Source organism: Varroa jacobsoni, unplaced genomic scaffold, assembly GCF_002532875.2.
Source record: "Varroa jacobsoni isolate VJ856 unplaced genomic scaffold, vjacob_1.0 scaffold_125, whole genome shotgun sequence".
Classification (NCBI taxonomy): domain Eukaryota; kingdom Metazoa; phylum Arthropoda; class Arachnida; order Mesostigmata; family Varroidae; genus Varroa; species Varroa jacobsoni.
Window position 1 is genome coordinate 25,208 of NW_019213027.1, and position 22,631 is coordinate 47,838.

Here is a 22,631-nt window from a genome sequence, read left to right on the forward strand (position 1 = left end):
TGCTGCCGTGCCTGCTGTCGTTGCAGCCGCCGCCAGTGAGTGCGCCTTTTGAACGGACCACAAAATCTCCTCTTTCTATCTAATTCTCTCACTTGTGCGCTCTGAGCAGTCTGTGTTAGCCTTTAGGCAGTGAAGCCGACTAAAAAGAGGTCCGTCTGCTGCCTCTGTGTAGCAGTTGCCAGTACCAGTTCAGTAATAGCGGCCCTACTAATAGTGGCAGTCGTATGTACTACCTATGAACCTGCCAAACCTTTGGGTCTTTGCATCCGACAGTTTCCTGCCTCATCCAATGGTCACCACACTTTCAACGTGCCACAACTTATCCAAGAGGAAAAGACGAGTAGAGACGTGTTTGCCTCAATAAAATCCTGCTCGTTGAAATTGACTTAGCTTGTGGTCGACGGCGGTAGCGGTAGCGGCTTGGCCCGTGCGTTCGTGGCTGGTCCTGCCTCGCCTGCTGACTTGCGGGTTTCCTGGGCTATCTGGCTTCCCGGCCAGGCTCTTTGGTCTCGTTTGCCGTGTGCCTTGCCGTTTCATTTTCTCATCGTCTTTTAGTAGTAGCGGCAATAGTAGTGGTAGCAGCCGCGAATGCTGCTTGGCCTGCATGCCTTCAGGCCACAGCGGCTCTTCCGCTGGGCCTGCTATTTTGCTGTCAGAGTTATAGAAGTAGTCAGCCAGCAGTCCATCTCAGAAATCCATGCTCAGTCTAAGGAACGTTGCCTGGCGGGCAAGAGCTAACATCAGGACCACGTTTCCTTGTTCGTGCCGCACAGAGATTCAGCGAACGAACACGGAGCAAGATAGGAATGACTCAGGAGGCAGTACGAGAGGTAGTAGTAGAAAAGATCTCCATGCTTGCCATCGCTGGCCATATGAGCTCGCTCCCTCGATCCCATTCATCCATCCCTTACGCTGACTAAGTTCACGGACCAAGCAGCGACACTGAGTGTCAAGAGAGCTGATGCTGCTGCTGCTTCCGAAAGCAACGCTGGTTCACGCCATCGGCGTCTCTCGATAAAAAGACCTTCACTGAGTTCACTGGTCCGGGACATGGTATTAATAGTGATGGCAGCGATGCTCGTGTCTCTCATTAGTTCGTTGCCTAGTTCGTCTCCTCTGGCCCTGGCGGCCTCGTTCTACTACGGCATTGCCAGGTAAGCGAAGATTTTGAACACAGTAGCACTTATTTGAGGGTGACTTCGAGGTCCTTCATAAGAACTCTAACCAGCTCCTCTTCTACCAGCTCATGCGGTATGACGAGGTCCATTGTCACGAAGAGAGCTGGCTTGTATAACTATGATCAGTGTTCGCTGCGCCTCTAAAGCTTTTCTTCTTTCCGAACCCAAAGCACATGAAAGATAATTCATATGTTAGATGATGTGCCAGTCAATCGCTGTTTAAGGTCTCACCTACTCTCGTATGCGAGGAAAACACAAACATCTATGACAAAACGCACCTAGATGATGGAATAGATTATAACCGAATAGGCCATGAATGACTAAATGAGCACAATGGCTTATGTCTTCAAAAGTCATACAGGTTATAGGGCAGCGAGACTAAAATATCGTTAGACTAACAACCGTTTATTATAATTCGGACGTGGATAGTCTACATTTTGACGAGGTATATTTTTACTCGGACAGATACCTGTCACTGTGTATATATGAAATTCATTTGTAGCATTAAAACTCAGTAGCCATATTTGTCGGACGGAAAGCTTACACTCTGCTGATTCAAGAACTTATGAAATACGGCGAAGTAGGATCTAGCTAGAACTATCGGCTCCAAAAGTGATGGTCGTCGCCACCTACGAGGAAAAGACGGTCTTTGATTGACTTTAGCTTATATGTAAACGTTTGGACTATACGGGAAAATGGTGACAAGAATGGAATAGGGTTCAATAATTTGTGCCTGGAAAGCACTTGCGTGCAATAGCGGCTATCTAATATAGGCGATACAAAAAAAAAGCAATTGATTTTCGGCGTAGCTAGGAAACTAACGATTAACATTTAGGTGCTGGTGGGGTTTCGACTAACGAAATTTAGTTTATCCAAAAACGCGCCATAGGTAAATGACCCATGTTGTCATCAGTAATGTACTGAGTGACCACTCCAGTAAATAATAATTAATTGAGATCGGTAAGAGAACCGGCACGGAAATTTATATTTCTCTATAATAATTCGATTCAGACGGTCATACCTATGATTCTATGCGCATATGTAGGAATCCTTGCTAGAGAAACCGTAGCTTTTACACATGGCCCTGTTTGTTCCCTGCACAAAAGTCAATTATATGTACGTTTTTTGTATTAAGGCTGCTGCTGCTGCCAATAATGTAATTACTACGATACCCAAAGCTGAACGCGGACTCGTGTATTTAGTTATTTGTATGGTGTCTACTACACTTAATAATTCCAATTTATATTGTTATCTTATGCTTCGCTTATGTCTATTTATTTACTCTTTGTTTACGCTGTTCGTCTATCGTCTTTCCTGCCGCTCTTGTCCGTTGCGACGTTACGGCAGACGTGGCTTTTGTCTTCGAGCTCAAGATTTTACACTGGCAGTGGGACTGCCAGGTCGAAACTAAAGGTCGTCGGGTCGAGGGAGAAAGTGGGCATCCTGATTGATCAGTCGGGCCAACTCGCAAGTACTGACAATGATGAATGATAATACAACGGGTAAATATTTTTACTCGATAAATATTCGTAATTTGATGACTTTGATTCTAGTTGGCTCGAAAAAAGCAATGGCCTGTTTTTACGGCCACGGCTGATGGCGGCGTCAGCGACAACGGCCTGATTCTGTCGAATCGGTGATGGCATCAAGTAAAACGGCAAGTACATTCGAAACAACAAACAAACGGGTCAGCGGGCCAAAAAGCGACAGCTTCTCCAACAGGCCTTCTAATGCGGTGATTCAACGATTAGTAGGAATATTAATGACCATGTGTCCAGCGGCCGCCATTATCCTAGCGGTAATCGTGCTCACTGTTTTATATCCATCATTTGTTCTAAATATTATACAGTGCCAACAACTATAGTAAAATGCAAAGTGATTGCTTGCTAGGCTTATTATGTCAAAAACGGCACGCAAAGAAAATATCTAGTGGGCGTTTCTTATGCTTACAAGGTAAACGTAGGTAGACAGCTCGGTCCTATATAGCTATATACATATATATATATATATATAGCTTGGGCTGCATTTTTATCGATTTTGGGGAAGTCAGCTCAATTCAGTTGATTGGTCTAATCAATACGCTGACTATTTTTCTACAGTTATAGTCCGGTCTTTTTCTAGACGATGTAAGGTAATTAGCCGCATCTATGGTAACGGACGACCACCAACCGTAATGAACATAAATTTCGAGCTAGCCATGTAAACAACAGCCTGAGACGAAATACAATACTGCGTTACAATAGGCCGAGCTCTCTGAACTTAATGATTGTAAGCGAACTATGAATTTGAATGCGGTCAGGCCTGCTAATGGCTCTATCAACACTCGAGGTATGTCTACAACCCGCTGTACAAGACAATGGCCCGTAAAACGTCGAGTATGTAGCGACTCTGTTATAGTATATACTGTGCATAAATCATTGACAAATGGCACCGATGAGGATAATGCGGCTGACCATATCGGCATATTCCATCTAACCGAAACAAATCTTCAACCCATCTTTGTATCAATGCTATAACGTACCCGAGCCAACTTTGACCTTAATTATGCCTTCTATAACGAAATTCGCGACCTATATATTTCCATGATAGTTTGATATTGCCTACAATATGCTATAGCATAACAGATGGCTACCCCAACTCCAACTTTATGTCATGCCATAAGCAAGTAAATCTCTTCTATTTATGTATTAGCTAGCCGTACAACTGGGTGCCTCGTCTTCCCGTCTTTCGTCATTCTCTGATTTTTGTTGTTCCGCTGTTGTTGTTCCTGCTGCCGCCAATAGACGTTCCGCTACATACATTTATGTTCTATGTTATCTGACATGATCTGTATATTATTGGTTTATTTGTTCAGTGGTTTGTACCGACAAGCACGTGTAGCAAAGCCTATTGTGTTGTACATGAAGGTTACAAGGTTTTACAACCTCGGATCGCCTGGTCGGCTTGTCAGTATAAAGCTGTCTCGATATTTTTGGATCATGAAGGCTGTTTCCTCTACCGTTCGGTATGTGGTATTTCGTCCTACGTCCTTTTCGTTGTTCCTTGTTTGGTAGCCGCCGGCAGACTCAGAATCGTCTCGCTGCCATTCCGGAACCCAACGGCAATCGGAGGCAATGAAACTTGACAACAATGTTCTTATACTGTGGCTATGACTGAAAAAGCTCATCCATTCACATACGGACGTCGCGCCTAGATATACCAATCTGTGGTACGTCTTTGTTACGAGCACATCATACACTGTACGCGTAAATACACAAACGTGGAACGTCTATCACAACCATTACTTGTAATTAGATAACAGCGATACTGGAGCTGGGTCGTGTGGTGCTAATCAAATTTATGCTCCTGTAAGCATTCCTGTACCCCCACTGCCCCTCCGATATACGTGCTTTCTCTATATATATACATATACAGAGTGTGGCAAAGAGATGTGTAAGCAGTCTGAATGGTCATAACTTCAGTCTTAATTTACATACGATTAGTGCTTAAATCGAAGAAGAGAATAAATAGAATTTATAATTTTCCTAATCAATGCGCTGCTGATAACGCTGGGCTGGCTATTGAATCGCAAACGTCACTAAACATTCAATCTGATGTGACGCCGAATAGCGTACGCTTTCTAGCGTGCTAGGATATTTTCCGTGGATTCCGTCTTTAGGATATCCGTACGCGAGAAACTGCATGGCCATCAGGTCCTGAAAGCGTACAGGGTACTCTACAAAACCTCTCTGACCTACCGACCGGTGTGTGTAACCATTGTGCGCGTAGGTGCTCCGTCCTATTGGGGATAAAAGTATCGAATATTCGATAGAGAAAAGTTAGCGTTTCTAATCGTTTATTTAAAGTCGTGCACCACACAGTGACTTCTTCTTAGAGAAGTAGATGGTGTTCGTGCGTGACATGCGGGTTTTCATTTGCCGGGTAAATTGCTATTATATGGATGAATTGTGCCATTTAATGTGAATGTAGCTTCATTGCATCAAGCCATGTTTACATTTTTCTCAGTACCAGTCGCAAAATCATTTCGTTTGGCCCAGCCCAACATGTATCTTTTTAGAATGTAAGTTTTCCCTGTACAATTTGAAGTTCGATGGACGTTTGATGATGCTAAGCTCACGATTGAATTATCCTGTATCTGGAATATTTCGTTTTTGGTTCTTTGAAATGTCATCTATCGGTATTTGCATCGATTCTGAACGTATAACTTGTTCGGTTAGAAATAGGAAAATCTGTTGAAAGTTTTCCGCGATATAATTTTTCTACTTCTGCTACATTTTCGTACTTCTGATATTATTTTCAAATTAATATTGTTTTTTTGTTGAAAAGTTAATGATAATCGATCCATTATTTCAAATTAACACGCTAACAAAGTGTATGCACTCTTAAGGCAATTTTGTGTGTGTGTATATATATATATATACACGAAAATTAGTTGTTCCCAATGTAAGAGTGGTAATATATATACCTATCAAATTTTTTGTCCAAAAAAAGCTGTCTAAAATCGAGACCGGGCACTTGGATACACCGCGTATCGAGGTCACGGTCAGCCGTCCAAAGCAGTGCCTAGCGCCGGTAAAGACGTTTGTACTATGTTATTATGTAGGCCTATTTTGTGAATGGCAAAACTCGGACGACTCGAAAACGTATATAGGATAAATCAACGATATTACAATAAATGTCTGATGTACTGACTGCCCTTTCTGATTCACGCATGTAAGCCAAAGCTCTGGGAGTTTCTCTACAGCTGTGTACTTGTGATTTGCATTACCATATCTAATGTTGTTATCGATAGTTTGCTTCGAAAAATCGATAATCAGATACGTTATGCTACCTACATTCCACTCCAGGGCACGGAAACAGTCAGCTGGAGAAAATGGGGGCTAAACATCGCTCTATTCGGTGTTTTTAGAACCCGGTCGCGGTTGAAGCCTAGCGATAGAATCGTACGTTGTTGTCAATGGACCTCGCTGTTCGTGTACTGCCGATTGATGCGCCAAACGTCCATGAGGCTTTTCAGAAATTCGATGTATCCGGCAATATTAACTATTTTCTTTTCGTATAATATTTTGTAATAACAAACGCTTTTTGAGCGTTTGTTATTACAAAATATTGCGATATTGAACGATGCGACTACGTGCCAATCTATTTCCATTGAGGTCGTCTTCTTTTCCGTTCGGCACCATTTTCTTGCCTGATCCTTTTCTTTTGCGACACAGACTGAGCCACGTCTTGTTGATAAACATGGTGCATACCAGGCGCACTTTTTTCCGTAAAAATTATGCAAATTATTTTGCCCCATAGTTAATTCCATCTTGCCTGGACCTAATTCGTTATGAACTCATTCTACCTTTTTCCCTGATTTGCAACGCGTTCGTTTTTCATCGAGCTGATCGTGACGACGACATACATGTCCATGCTGTATTCGGTTCCTGTTTGAGGTGCCTAGGTCAAGTCACTTTTTCGGTAGGTTTCGGCCAACCGGTTTTCATTCCTAAATTATTGCATCGGTAACAAAGTATCGTTTCACTGAAAGCCTGTTTGCCCGGTGCTTTTATTGATGCTAAATCGATTCCAGCAACGCTTTGATCTTCGGGGACCGAAAATTTCATCACTAAGCAAAATATAGATCGAGACAAAGATAACAGCCTTCTCTTTCGCGCGCATGCTTTATTTCCGTCTGTCTCATTGTACCTTTCCCTCCGCCATTAGCGCATTTCGTCAGCTCTAACCATTCTTCCCTCCATATTCTTCATTTCGCTTCTACATTTCGTGAGTTCGCCGCGAGCGACAGCAGTGACTTTATTCTTGCAAATCTTTTTCTAGTTGCATATACCTAGACATGTGATCGCGATAATGCGAAGAAACAATTTACCTAAATAGATGCCTCGAACTTTACTAGTCATGAGTGTGTATAGAAAAATTTTCGAAGGCATAGAGTTCCGTACTAGCGGTTCTTCTTCATCAAATGTCCTCATACAATTTCCTTGATATAGATTAGCGATTTAACGACAAATATTTTATAGACGAAGCTGGGCCAATTTCTTCTACTTAAGCTACGGTCCGGCCGTCCTGCCTTACTTCTACTGAAATTGACCTGTTTGGACCACTTCGGCTTTCTTATTAGCTAGGCTAGCTTCCTAGCTTCGTTCTTAATAGCGCAGACATACTTCATGGTTAGTAAATACGGCAAGCAAGAAGAAAGTATTATAGCGCGGCTCGTTTCCTTGGGTCTCTACTGCAATAGCCTACTATGATTAGGTTAAGAAACGTTGAGTAGTCTATAAACTCAATCCGACGCGATGCCCACTCCTTTCATTCATTCACCCTCCACAGCTCTATCCACAAATAGATATATAAATATATGGACAAGTATACCGATAGAGCTTTTCATAGACCGGTAAATAGACAACAGTATGGAGCAAGGTATAGCCCAACCTCGAGAACATCATACATTTAGCGGGCCACAAAACCCGTCCTTTTATCCAGTAACCTGTTCATATAGATTCTTTCACAAACACAACAGCAGCGACGCGAACAGCCATCGGGGGGTGAGCAGAGTATAAAGCTGGTGCCGATTTTCCAACAGGATACCCCCAACCCCCCAGAGAAAACCCTCTAGGGACGGCGGGAAGTAGAGTACGGCTGTATAGTGCATTGTATGGTTGAAGACATAGCTGTGCAAGCTGGCTTTACGCCGATTTATCATGAACACTGGGGATGGCGAGGAAAATTTGAGCGAAGTCTACCAAACGGAGGAGAGAGTTATGCTTTGCGTGTGGTCTTCTCTTCTGTGGGCTTTCTGGCAACGTGAAACCATCTAACTGGCCTTTGCCCTTTCAGTGGTTTCTAGCACGAATGCCGCCATAGACGCAGATGTATTTAGATTAAAAGGAAGAATGCCCGCAACACCGATTTCAATTGCCTTTATCTCTTGTGACAATTCGCTGTCGACAGGTTCCGACAATGTTGGAGGAGCGGACAACAACCAAATAGAATAAAACAAGCAGAGGGGTAACCACAATAATCAAGAGGACGAAAATGAATGAAAACAATAGTCAGAATTGAAACAACGCTACCAGGATAACAGAAACAGCGACGATAAATTCGACAGTGGCAAAAGCAGATTACAGCATTGGCATTACCGGAGGCAACAAGTTCAGGCCAAAAATTTTACAATAAACCTATACAGTACGTTCCGAAATTCGCGTTAAATCTTTAACAGAGTAATAAAGTGAAGAAAACGATTTCCCAATGTAACTGATGGCATAGACGAAAAAAAAATTGACAAATGTTCTCGAAATATCGAGTATTTACAACTGATGAAAATTACGTCCGGCGAAGGAACTCTTGTTAGCAGTTCATTAGAGCAAAAAACGTGAAAGAAGTATCGTATATTTTATCCGTTTTGGAAAAATATAAAAATCAAGACTTAACAGAAGTAACCAAAAGGTAAAGTTCCCTAAACTACCAAATAACTGCCAAATATGCGTTCAAAAGGAGAGAGAAATATGACAAGTTGACCTCATACTTTGAACCCTATTTGGTAGATAAGATCGCGAGAGTGGTCTCGAAAATACTCTGTATCTTCGAAAACACATATTAGTCATTGTTGTTGGTTTTATTTCAATGGTCATTATCTCAAACGCTCTTTGCGGTGTCATTAGATGGAACAGTTACCTTAAAGTCCCTGGCCATAATGAACTTTTTGTTACTAATTTTTTTATTAGCTACCTTAGGATTGGTATTAAACCAAATAGTAAACCTTCTTTTATATGAACCTGTACTTGAAACTAGGAATCCTGAAACCAAGAACCGAAGTCGTACATACATATGGATGTACGTGAACCATATCTTCCAAGGCACTCTTTCAAAAAAAATCAACTTTTAACAGTAAAATAATATATGAGCGTTCCATGTTGCTATTGGAAAACGATTTAATGTCTTATCTCTATTACTTCTTAGGCAATTGACCTCGACTTGTGGGACCCTGTGTACACACACGCGATGAATAGGACAATGTTTGCGATAACTTGTTTTCTCCACCAAACTGTGTTCTGTCATACCAAGTAAATGTCCTTTCTTGGAACAACAACGGAGCGTTTTGGAAACCCGGACACTGGATGAATCATGAGCTTCAAGGAGAGCAGGCGCTTACGAAGGAAAGATCTAGCTAGATAAATAGGTAGTTTCGCGCTACACTCTCGTCAAAACGACGTCATTTCAAAAATAGTGGCATGCAGCACGACGGTAGGTAATAATCTGGAACAGGAAATGACAAAAGTGTTCCTAAGCCTCTTTGGCTATAACTCACTGTAAGCTTTTTTCTCAGTTCGTCTTTTCGTTTTCATATCTCTTTCTCTCTCTCTCTCTCTCTCTCTCTTTATATATACTCTCCTCTACGTTCTGCGGAAACGAGCTTGACCATTCTTGTTTGGTTCGATACAGCCTGCCATATATACCATACTGTCAGCCTTGGTGTACAGCAAGCCCGAGATCGATTGTCAGAGAAGTCTAGCTACCTGCATAAGCAACTTAACTACCTCTGGTTTACCACACAGCAGAAGAAGAACCATAAGCCGTTCTGAAGTGTTATTCGATGTAATATTACATTGACAGCGGCCATAGCCCATGAAAGGGTCGACTGAATATAGAATTACGATTCCTCCACAAAAAACTAGAGTCATATATGGCTGTTTCACATACTCAAGTGAGTTCTCAGTACATTCCTCGTCTTACGTACTCGTCTTTCCGTCTCTCTCCACGAATTCGTATAGTAGTAGAACGCTCAATTATATCGCATATTATTTTCAGAGCGAAGTTAAACTTAGGTTAATTCAATAGAGACGACATACCAAAGATGGTTGAAAAGAAGGGACTTCACGAAAACTTGGCCGATTGTTCGGTCCACTGCTGTTATTCTGTGTGAAAAACCGTCGAATCTGCCCCATTCACGATACTTATAAAGGGCAGTTTCAACTATGCCCAGCGTATTGATGTTTTTCGATGGCACAATTTTTTTAACACAGTTTAATTGTCACCATTATGTAAATAAACTGTGCCCAGGTGGAAATTATTTGGCTGGAGGACTCTAGGACGGAAGAAAGTCTGCATTTAGCGGGCGCTACTGCAGTTACAAAACGCCGGGCCTGTTACGACCGTGGCAAATACCTGAAAGTGAAGCCCGGTCTCCGTAAACGAAACCTATAGTTTAACATCGAAAAAAAAATGGAAATCAGCTAAGTTATCCCAACTCTTTTGAGCAAGTAACTCTTTTCTATGGTGCGTGTAAGAGTTTTTCTAGCTTACCGCTAGGAATACAGTCCTAGTGGACTAGTGGTCAAACTATTCGCGTACCGCACTACATTTGTCGAACATAAGAATACGTTCAGATTTGTCGCTGCTGTGGCAACACAGCGAAGTCTGTTGCTTGTGCTACTTTTCTGCACCGGCCTAGGGTTTTCTACTTTTTAATTGCATAAAACCGTCCTTTGATTTCATAAAATAGAGAAACTTCATCTCAGACCGTCGCATCTGTATAATCACTTCGTTTCTTAGTACCTAGAAAGACGCTGTAATATTGTTGCTCACTGGACTCATCTCGAAAGATGTATCAACCAATCATACTGACGATATGACGTATTATTTGCGATAGCAATCACGAGTCTGGCTCCCACCTTCAACAAGCCTCGGTGGCCATTTGCACTATCGTTGCCAATACGCCGGCACCGTCTTCCAAAGGATGGTGATGGGCGGACATCACTAATTATCAAAAGACTCTATCTTTGTAAACTAGATGTATATCAGACCGATCTCTGCAAGATAATCACATTGTTCTGCGTTCCAGTATTCAGCTCGGTTTCGTACCGTCGCCGCCATTGCTGTTTTTAGCATTGACTGAGTGGGCGTCGGCATCGGGTCAAATCGAGACCCACTAACACTCTTCGGGTCGAAATGAAAAAACGAACTGGTTTACTAATGAAAATTACAGAGAAAATTAAATGGGTATGAGAAAAATCCACGTTGCCTAGCAGATTAAATTAGTCGAGTCGAGGGGCTGGATCGCAATCGTCCATCTGCGACAGGCGGGAGGAGAAGATAAAAATCAAAACTCTACTACTCGTGCTATTGTTGTGTATTCTCAACTGAGAGTCTGTTTCAATAGATGGCATACATATGCGGATATGTGCATCCTCGGATTCTACTAAGCGGCAAAGCTTTTAGGAAAAAAACTTTTAAGAAAAAAAAAAAAAAAAAGTACGTTAGTCATATGAATGAATAGATATGACTTGATCCCTGAACATCTGCATGGTTAATTTTAAAATCAAAATCGAGAAATTTACAATAATGTTCATTAACGCTTCTCTTGAAGATGCCCGCTTGTACGCATATAACGTCGGCGAAAATATGAAAATATCGTATATATATATATGTGTATACGAATAAAAAAATTATATAACTTTTTCTTTGAAAAAGAGTGATTTGTCTAAGTTTTTGAGCCACTAGGTGATCGCTTTTGCTGTGGCAAAAAGAATAGGGCTTCTGTTGTACGCAGGTGAAACTCCATAGCACTCTAGCAATTTTCGATGAAACCAAGCACGACTATGTATTGTGTGTTCTACGAGTCTTCTTATGGAACTACAAGAGCTTTTGCAGGAAGAGTAAAATTAACCACAAGAGCCTCTATGGATCTTACAAAATGTCTATGAAAATAAGGCACTAAATAGATCTCAAGTTAAGAGGTGATCCAGACATTTTGAAGATGGATAGGAGTTCATCAAAAACGATATTCGCCTTAGAAGGGTTGCGGCAGCGATCACAGACGAGAACGTGGAAAGCGTGAATGAATTAAATAACAATAAGAAAAAGAATCAGAGATATGAATTGGCGTATAGGCGAACATCCGCAAAGAACGGTGCGAGAAAAACCTTTAACGCTTCTAAAAGGGTTAAGCTTGCTTGAACACGTCGTGAACGAGCGGCTACGACAAAGAGATCAAGATGCAATCTTCCAATTAGCAGTTCAAAAACGAATCCTAATCAAAGAAGGTTGTACGATTTTAGGTAGAAATCTTCCTACAGTTTTCTTTGACCGTCGGGTAATCGTTATAATGAATCCTTATCATCCAGTTCAACATTCATCAGGCTGTTTTTGTAGAGATTGTGCGAGCCTGATCAAATAAATACTTAACAACTTGTATGTATATACCTTTTGTATGTGTGCGTGTATAACTAATGCACTTCTTTTTCCTTGGCTGGATCTCAACGCTAGTCAGCGTTTGCCAGCACGGTTGAACCTTCTTCCATATTCTCCCGGTGTGGGGCAAGCCTACCCTATCGTATCGACCACTCGGCGATAGTTGCACAGATCGATTGCTTTCAATTTTCCTAGGCCCACCCCCATTATCACCTAATCTATCTCATTGTTTGTTTGCTATTCAATCATAATCCACACGTGGTTCCGCTTCCTACTAGCAGTGCTGCCCGTAGCCAAGGTAATGGTACCAAAGAGAACAGGAAAAAGAGGTGTAGTGCACCTCAGCCTGACTGTCTGCCTATCTATTAGGATGACTGCGTGGCAAAATGGCTATCTTGCTTCGCTATAGGTATCTACTGCTGCTGCTTGGGACCTGTCACTGCCCACTGCTAGTGGGGTAAGAGGGGCTCACTCGCTATGGGTCCAATGATTCTAGTTCGAAGAAGAGAAGAAGTCGTAAGAACTGTATTGGTATATGTGTGTGCGGTATATTCAGTATGGTAAGCTATTTGATCCACCCCCTGTGCGATGGACCGGGGTTATAGATCATGTTGGTAGCAGTACTTGTACAGGAAAGTGCCTGTTCCTTGTGGCTTTTGTGTTGTTACTACTACTACTACGGTCAAAGCCCTTTATTCTCCAGCCAGTGACAATACATGTTAACGGGTAACCCCTCGTTTTTGATGAAGAGGGAAATGGTTACCCGCGACTTACCAGATCTTCCGTATTGGGCAAGAAAGACAAAGGTCATTGAAGTGGCTTTGTCTGCGCAGGAAATGTCTCAGAAGTGGCTATGTTAAAAAAGTCGATAGCTTCATTCCTGACTGATAGTAACTTTGAGAGGTTCAGTAGCAGGTAAGTTTGAAGAAAAATGAAGGACAGGGCTATTCGATTTTATAGGAGCTCCAAAGACGCCCGTGACAGTGTCGTGCGCCCAGTCATCTCCCAGGCGCCTTCTCGGCTTCGCCTATGATCGTACGTGCTTTTCATAGAACGAAGTAACACCGCAGGACGCAAGAACGACTAACGAGCACTGCAAACGACAGGAACATCGAAAATCCTTGGGGGGGCTAAAAAGTTGAATTTAGAGGAGTACGACTTTATTGGCCATCGAAACTGGCCATAAAGAACAAGAATAAAATTATTTTAAGCGTTTCATTGCATGAAGTCACGCTCTCGATACAGAGCCACAACATGCTTTTGTCATGTGTTCGTGTGTATATAGGTCATTATAATCTGCATGAATTGCTGTCTAGACTTTGTTATCTATTATTTTTTCCCCTGTGTATACAGGGCACGTTTATAGACATGTATACTTAAAAAATGAATCGTAAGACCGTATCTAGATATGGCTGTGTGAATGACATTGTGAACCAAGGATGCCGTCATCTTATACTCCAAAAAAGGCAGCGATAAGAATCAATGTACTTCATCAATAGATGCATATAGCTACCTTATCACCTCTACAGATGTTGTATCGTAGAGAATATCTGTCCTTGAAAGTCTAGTATGATGTTATTTCAGCAGGGTGCGGTAAGTGGTAAGGGAATAAGAACGCGGCGTTCTATCCGAATGGAGTCTGGTATGATGTTTACTCCCTTTCACCTGTCGCTTCGTCCTACTCCATTTAGCCGAGCAACTGGCAGATCACATTCTTAGTTCGTGCGGGTATGTGTGTTATGGATGCACGAGGACGGGACAAGCTCATTCGTCACGCTCGTCCAGTATAATGGGGGGTATGCGCGTGCAACCATGTATCCAGGACAGACCTGCTTCCTCGTAACGGTAGCGGCGATAGTAACTCACTCTCGCAGTGGGGAGAACATCCTATACCAGGCTGCATGAGCAGCATGGACAGCAGTGTACCAGGACGATACGCTTTGTTATTGTTATTCGCAATGCAACTTACGCCTTCTGCGACGAGCTCTCCTGGTCCCCGAGGTCGCTATCGTCGTGAGCGCCAGAACTGACATCACGATGACTGTTACCATCACAGTCAATGCGCGTTGTGTCTTTGCCTTCTCTGACGCGTAAAGTACGCCTTGTGTAGATACTATCTATCACAGAGAAAACATCTGTGCGAGTATGTCTAATAATAATGTTTTTTATTAATATTTCGTTGTTGTGAACTGGCACAGTCGCTGCTTAGGAATCCACAGGATCCAGTGGACTATCACCAATGACATGAAGGTACAGTACACAGAGTTGCTTATTTCAAACTAAGTATGCTTAGGTACAGTAAATATGAAGGGTTCAAGTAATTGCTCTGAGTCAATGCCGATCACGTTGCCAGAACCCTATATACATACATGTTGTAACGTGTCAGCTCTTATTTTCAATATTTTAAGTTAATAAACAATAAAGCATAGCCCTTAAGTGATGATTTTGTGGTGGAAGCAAAAGTAAAGTTGAAGGGAAATCTGCGGAGCGAACTGAAGGCGTGTGTCCTGAACCTAACTGCTTCAGTTGCAGTCGACAATCACGAGATAGATGGCCAGATGAAGGCTTTATGGACGGTCTAAGTGGATGATCTGTACTTTACGCCTTCCTGTTCCCTTTTACAAGGTTTAATACCAATGAAATATGTAATGACAGCGAAAAGAGGAAAAAAGATAGAACGGTGGCATGAAGCCGCGCGTAACTGGATCTACCACGCTGAAACGAGCACATTACGTAGGTCGGAAACAGCACTTTAAAGATGAGACGAACCACGAGGGAGTTGGAGAAACAACTAATAAAAAGAAGGGCTAGTGTTTAAAAACGTACATGTTCGAGATCTCTTAGCGCCCATTGAGGTGTATACGTGAGACAAGATGATCCTTCTGTGTACGCACACAATGGGACGACTCAACGTGCGTAGAGCAATAACCTGGCAATGGATCGTCGCCTAAAACAATCTATACGTAGGCGGTTTAAGTAAGTCCAAGTGAGAAGGAAAGCATCATATAGAATATGTTCGGGAAAAGTAGATAAAAGATGCACAGGCGAAAAGCACCGAACACCAAAACTGATTTGGGCTTAAGGTAGTGTCGCACCTTAAGCCCAAATCAGACACAACTGTGGTCGTACTCTCTTGACACCCCACAGATATTTATTGTTCAGCTTTACTAACAACAAGCCTCCACTCCGCCTGAGCTTAACCCGAAGATGCAAAATTTGATTTGTGGTCTTGTTTTGCTGGAAGCTTCTTTAATTAAAATGATTGGGTGACAGTGGATTTAACAAACCTAATCAATGCGATTTTCATAACTTGTTATACCGAAAGCTTCCTTTTTGTTTCTTTCTGCAGTTCAAACTAAACGGATATTCATTCGCACACTGCGCCTTCTGATTCTCGATTACCTAAAAAAAGGTCAGTACCGTCATCGGAATAGTTCCTATGAAATGGTCCGTTTTCGACCTCGCCAGCCACCACCTCAAACCTCCCAAGGACAACATAATCAGCGCATAGCCGTATCGAGCTTGACTTGCACCGTTCCAAATGATCCTTTTTGTAGGTGTGTATTTACCTTCTTCTTCTAAACGCCTGTTGAAAAAAATGTTTTACAACGCAAGTTGGTTACGTACACCCGTAGTTCGTGACAAACGATTGGACGATTTCTGATCTACTTTAACGACTTGGCTAAGGCAACCCTAACTCAGAATGCAATAGGTCCTATGAAAGATCTCGGAATCCACAGCTGATCATGGTTCTCGATTTTGACACTACATCGGGTGACATTACACAGGCTCGCTTGGTGACCATGGTCAACTCAGAACCACACTCGCTTCAGGACATACAGAAATCATCAGTTGCGAAAACCAACTACGAAAACAGTCAAAAGCGTATCCATGTGTCCTACGATGCTTGATGCTTCATGTGCCTCTGTAATCATTTCTTTATAAGCGCTAAGGTCGGTGAGTTGCATAAGCGTATTTACATCTGATTGAGAATTGTGTCGTCCGTGGTTGATCCCCCTAAAGTCTGATGAGAATACAGCACGCCCACGTAGTTGTGTTTGGGGGCGATCGATCGGATGGCTACTGTCAGAGTGTACACCAGATACGCAACCTTAAGCATATCATGCGACGCACCCCAACGATTGCTCGGGTGATGCCGCTAGCAGCGGTGCTTGCCCTAATAAAAAAAAAAAAGATAACTTTGTTGACGCGCTGCGCGCTGACTATCGTAGATTGGATAAATGAAATAATCTTGTCTGCTTTTGTTTGTGCACTCCTAGAACTCAGGAAACAAAATGCATGGAATTAATAACTTGCCGTTAGTAACTTATAGCGAGGTAAATGCTTGACCAAGCGAATACATCGTTGAGAATATACATGGATTTTAAGTGAAATTAGCACAACAGTATTGATAATTTAGAGTATACTTATATTTATCGTTAATGGAATACACGAGTGTGGGATACGCAGCAGACGTGACAATAGGTCACATTGTTCAAGCCTATTTTTCACAACGATCCTGCGACGTCTTCAAATTGGTAGTCGCAGCAACCATCAGGAATATTATTGTCTTCACCATCAAAAGTAAAACTAATTAATCTAAAGTTTATCTGTCCGTCTTCCGATCTATCTATACACTCATCAGTGCGTCCCTCTTCTTAGTGCCCTCTTGCTCGCTTCACTTTCACGTTTTTTTTTTTTCATTCGATTGGTCCTTTTTTTCCCGGCTGATTGATGAAACATGTCTGTCTTCCACCGCGACACATGTGGTCGAATAATCTTTGTTGCTGCTTAGAATGAGAACGGCTATAAAGCGCCCGCCCGCGAGCCATGCATCGGCATGAAGTCAGTTAATGGCTTTAATAACAACTAGAATCACCGGCTCTCTATTCATTCATGTCTGGACCCGATGTAAGACTTTCACTAACTTGACTGGCGAACGTTTTAATTAGACCGGAAGAAGAAGAAGAAGTCTACATATATATATATATATATATATATATAGATAGAGGCCTATGATCGTTGGAAATTCTGGATGTCTGGATGTTGTTAAATAATTTACAACAACGGGCAGACAGCCGTAAATAGTTGTTGCCGGTGTTGCTACTGCTCAAAGGTAGTGCGATATATTGTATCGATTTAACAATGTCGTCATCACCATTATCATCGTCATGGGAAGAAACGACAGGCGATTTGCCTGCCCCCAGTAACTACGGTAGGAACAGTGCTGGCAGAGTCTCCTGTCTGCTGCCATGCGCCTGCCATTACCTTCACCGTCGTAGATATGGGTTTATAACCGGGATATATATATATATATATATATATATGGGACTGCGTTAAATCAGGCCACATTGTGCGACAGTTCTATGCAGTTGTTATTGGCTGGCCGTTGTTATGGCGCTATGTTTATTTTATTGGCAGCGTGTATTTTAGCCATGTATTCTCCATAGACAAGACTGGTAAACAATGCACACACGCTTACGAAACAAAGTCTATAAACCAACAACAATTTGCAAATAGAAATAATTTCAACCTGTATTTCATTATGGGCGTCGTCCAAAGTATCGACCACCGGTCGAACTCGCCGCTGACTTATTAATGTTTCAATTACAATGCTAGAATCTACATATGGAGTCAGAAGCACATAAGCGTCGTCAAGGTAGGCGAACCTTCGCTTGGTTACATACAGAAATGCTACACAAATAGCGCTCGTGCACAAACTTATTTTCATGGTTATGCCTAATTTACTGGAATCGTAGTTAATATCGCTTAGAGGGATATTTACCAAATTATTATGAGTTATAAGCGCACGTTATTATATAACATATTGCTTAAACATAGGTTTTAAGCTGATGGGCTCTTAACAAAATGCAGTAACTATACTTAGACACTCCAAGTCAGGTCCTTACTACTCTAAACACCAATAGGATACCCTGTTCTTACACCATAATTCTTACCTTCTATTTTTTTTTTATTCCAGTTTTTCCAGAAGAACAAATCCCCCAACGTTTACCACCTCTGAATAAATATAATATATATTATTTTCATAGTTGGCAAACGTTGACATGTATTAGATCATAATCCATGTACTGAACTATAATTTAGTTTTTGCATTATCATACCACGTTGGCTAGTGGTTGTTTATATTTTATGAGAAGACACTTCAACACGCTGTCCGTTTACGTAAATTTTTCGACTCGGTTTTCCTTTACTTTAGCGTAATATTCATCTAAAGCCCAAATTCTAACGACTACGCAAAATATAATAGGTACTCTTATGGTGTCAGTGATAACGGTTGTTTCCTCTCGCCCCCGGCCCCCGCACCATGCGCCTGAACTACCCGCCTAGCAACCCAATAGCCTTGTGCCCTTTTGCTAATAGAGTTCTTAATGCCTTTTATTATTATTGCAGACTTTACATTGAACTCACTCTTTTTCTCCGTCCTGTCGCACTATCGCGTGCCGCTCCGCCCCATCCCAGCGGGTCGGACATGGTCCAACTTTCTGTTCATGCGAAAAACAACGTTAGCCATCGCAGCAGAAGCAGCGCTCCAGCTTGTGAACAATCGCCCGCTGTGAGCAAGCTGTGTGCGAGGCTCAAGGCTAAGAGAACCTGGGCCTGACGTTGGTCGCCAAAAGCTTTGGCCTTGAAGCAAGTGGTCTGTTCATCTTACGTTAAACATACAGCATACGGCAAGTCTGCATAAAGGCTGCTTCGTGTCTGGCTACGAAAACGCCTAAATAAGTTAAGGCGCGCATTTATGATAATGGATGGTTGTATTATGCTTCAGAGCTCTCACGTATGCTTTTCCACGTCTGTAAATACCGCAAAGAAACTAGAAAAAAAAAAATGAGATGGAGAGTGTGGACGAGATAAATAAAGGGTAGTTGAATTTGTGTGTCTGCATAATACAAGCCAGAGTTGAAAATTAAGAAAAAATAACCTAATGTGTATCTCTTTCTTACTTTTCAAGTAAATATATACACTGGCACAGTACATATCGTGTTTGTGGATTTGGACATAAAGCGTCTAAATATCATTTACTGTTTATTTTACCGCTAATTTTTTTTGCATGGATACTCAGATCATCTTATCACAGTACATGTTTTATTATAACTGTATAATGTAATTATTAATTATATCGGGAAACCATTATATGATATTCATCTGTCAGTTTTTAACGTAGGTATCGGACTGCTGAAGGCCCTACAATAACATTATTGTTAAGTTTATCTTCGTTAGTAGCAGAAAAAAAAAACTATTTGGATTATATTGGGTAGGCACACGGGTCAGCTTGGACAGCTTTCTTGTGAAGTTGCTATCACTATAGCATAAAATTTTATTTAAGCAAGTTAGATAAGTGAGGTTATCTGCTCATCACGTGGCAATGTAATAATCTCTTGAGGCGGCGGCGGCGGCGGCAGCAGCAGTACTTACTCTCTGTGTTTTAGAAATATGCAGCGATCTTGAAGTACTGTTCAAATCTAAAAGTTTAGGTTCATTCAACCATGCTTATCGTACAGCTTTATTTCCTATAGGTTATGGCATTAAATTAGCCGTCTCAATGTTATTAGTTGTTCAAGAGAAACATGCGTCTTTCAGTTGGAACTAACTACAGAAATGTTCACGAGTCTTCACACAGTCAAACGTTGCGTAACGCTGATGCTTTCGTGCGTTCTTCGGAGTTCCGATTTGGAACTTTGTACAAATCCGACAAAGTGCCACCCGTTTTTACAGGGAAGCGTGCAAGATGCCGTGTATGAAGATCGACTCATGCTGGAGTAGGGCTAAACTAGTTAGTATTCACAGAACCAAGTCAAACAGTTACAAAAACAGATATAAGATGGCGGACCCCTGTTTTCGTTCACGCTTCGCTGAGCCACCGCCAAGGCACTTGTTCTAAAACGATCAGAAAATGACATTTTGGTTAAAACGTCTTTAGCAGCACGCATGACATGCGGACGCGCCTATCTGCTGACGTAAATATACCTGTTTCTCAGCGCTGTTGCATCTAGTACCATTGTCTATAGCTCAATGGATACGTGCGTGAAACAAGCTTAAACCATTCCGCGCGCGAAATCATCCATCGTTCCCCATTTTGTGGAAACAAGCCTTACTACAAAACCAGCAGGCACGTAGCTAACCGCAAGCGACAGGAGCAACGAAATAGTTAGCGCACGAGGCCCCTGAATAAATAATGCATAGGGTTCTGCAACAATCTTCTCTTAAAGGCTCCTATGCTGACCGCACTTCACCTAGCACCCGATTTATGTATCTGATCAATTATGCCGACTTATTACATTTATGATACTGTATCAGTTTTTACATTGTACGTACTTTTTACGTTGGAACGATGCGTAAGCTCAATTCAATCTGTTTCTCGAAGATCACTATTGATAATTATGTGATTATTATATATTTTTTTTTCATTTTACTCTTTGCACACCTATAAATATCCGATAAATGGATACGACTTTTACAATTTGTAAGCCTTCATAGTTTCAAGGATTCGGTATATTGGTTAGGATACTGAGCAGTTCCCTAGTAAGGAACCTTAAGTAAGGAACCGATAACAATTTGGCCGAGTAACTTTGAGGCCATATGATAAGCTTTGACATGTGCATTAGTGGTGTTTGAAATTATTATACCTATTGAATGGTAATTTTTTAAAGAGCCATATTATTCTTAATCCACGAATCCTATGTTGGTCACGTTCGTGTCAAAAGTACATCTTGTTTCTGTGATTAGCGTCGTATGCTAAAGGGGTTAACATGCTTTTGGTTAGGTATTGACCACACGTCAATGTGCGCTAATCCATGTGGCGATTGCTGAACCCGTGAGGTATCGGAACGTCCGAGGCTTTCCCTAGCATGGAGATGGTTCCAAATGCTTTCGATTAATATGAATTTTCATTCGCAATCTAAGCGAGCTGCCTTAGTAATAAGTTGCCTGTGTCGTGACTGAAAGTCCTTTTTTTCCAACAAAACGAACCCGTTTCAAAGTGTGCCTTTAGCAGCTGTTCAAGTCGCTCACACACTGACGCCACTCCATTTCTTCCAGAGACAATAATAACAAAAAAATTCCCACCTTTATACTTCAATCAGAGTTCTGCAACTACAGCTTGGAAACGAATTCAAAACTAATGGATGGCTTTTTGTAGGCTTCATGAATATAACGTTTTTCCGTTGACTAGAATCTGTCGTCCTACGGGCGAACTAAATCATACTAAAGCTTCGATACGGAGTTATTTGTTAATCTGATATGCTGTAGAGTACATGCTTTCCATATAGATTGATTCTTCGTGATTTTCTTATTTGCTCTAGAATCTTCAATAACATTACCATGCAAAATTATCCACTTTATCCAATATTACTTCAGCGTATCCGAAACATATGAACTAACAATGCCGAACAAGTGATAGGCATAACTGGGAAGCTTTTAAAAAAGGAAGGCACCCCATCAAGCTTGAGACGTTTTCTATATGTCTGATTCGTTTCCACATGCACATATGGCATCAAATCGTAATCGAACGTTTATAGAATCGCGATCTGTATTGATCCACACGTAAAATGACAGTGAAAACAAGAGCAGCAACAAAGGCAATAGACACAGTCGACTTTATTTTCGCAGCTGATTCTCCTGTTCCGTCTGCCAAAAACAGAAGCCACTCCACCAGAGCGGTAGAACAGCGGCATTGTCATCGTGAACAGCAGCAGGATCTCCGTAACGATCTACCACGTTTTGCCTATTCGCGTTGAGCGTGAGAGGTCAAGCAAAAGAAGCGCAACAGACGCTGAATAGCGAAAGATGCATGTACGTTTGATAGCCACCAAGATATCGAGCGCCAAAGCGCCAAGAACGAAGCGAGAGAAACTTTTAAATTGATGTTAGAGAGAAAGAGTTTAGCCTGATAACTTGTTTCGATTGTCGGTGTTAGCTGCAGCATTAATATTACGAGAGGGTGCTTTTCCTGGTCAGTACACACTCACACTTGGACCGTCGTGTCCGTTTATGTGGTCCTGACGTCGTCACGCTACCGCACAGGCAAACTCTATAAGATCAGCTCCGGTAGGTTTCTTGGTCATCGCCGCGCTCATGGGAATGCATCAGTTGGACTTCGTTGACTGGTACTCGTCTGATTCTCGCAAAGAAGGGCTTATTGCTTGCATGCCTCCGCCAGCCAAGCGAAAACGCTTCGAACTAGAATGTATCTGAAGATCAGGCGTCTGAACGAAAGATGCAAATTCGGTAGTGCTGACA

The 22,631-nt window shown here is 41.9% G+C and overlaps 1 protein-coding gene across 2 annotated transcripts; it reads left to right on the forward strand.

Annotated features, from left to right (window-relative positions):
- The first annotated feature begins 589 nt into the window (after window positions 1-589).
- Window positions 590-19,313, forward strand: LOC111267480 (uncharacterized). 2 transcript variants are annotated; one of them, XM_086971292.1, is made up of 2 exons: window positions 590-1,154; window positions 18,783-19,313. In XM_086971292.1, the coding sequence occupies exons 1-2, from the start codon at window positions 1,051-1,053 to the stop codon at window positions 18,991-18,993; spliced, it is 315 nt and encodes a 104-aa protein (XP_086827418.1). In that variant the 5' UTR covers window positions 590-1,050; the 3' UTR covers window positions 18,994-19,313. The 2 variants fall into 2 exon arrangements, 1 of the variants encoding a protein (XP_086827418.1); XR_002684650.2 differs by lacking the exon at window positions 590-1,154 and adding an exon at window positions 17,718-18,030.
- The last annotated feature ends 3,318 nt before the right edge of the window (window positions 19,314-22,631 follow it).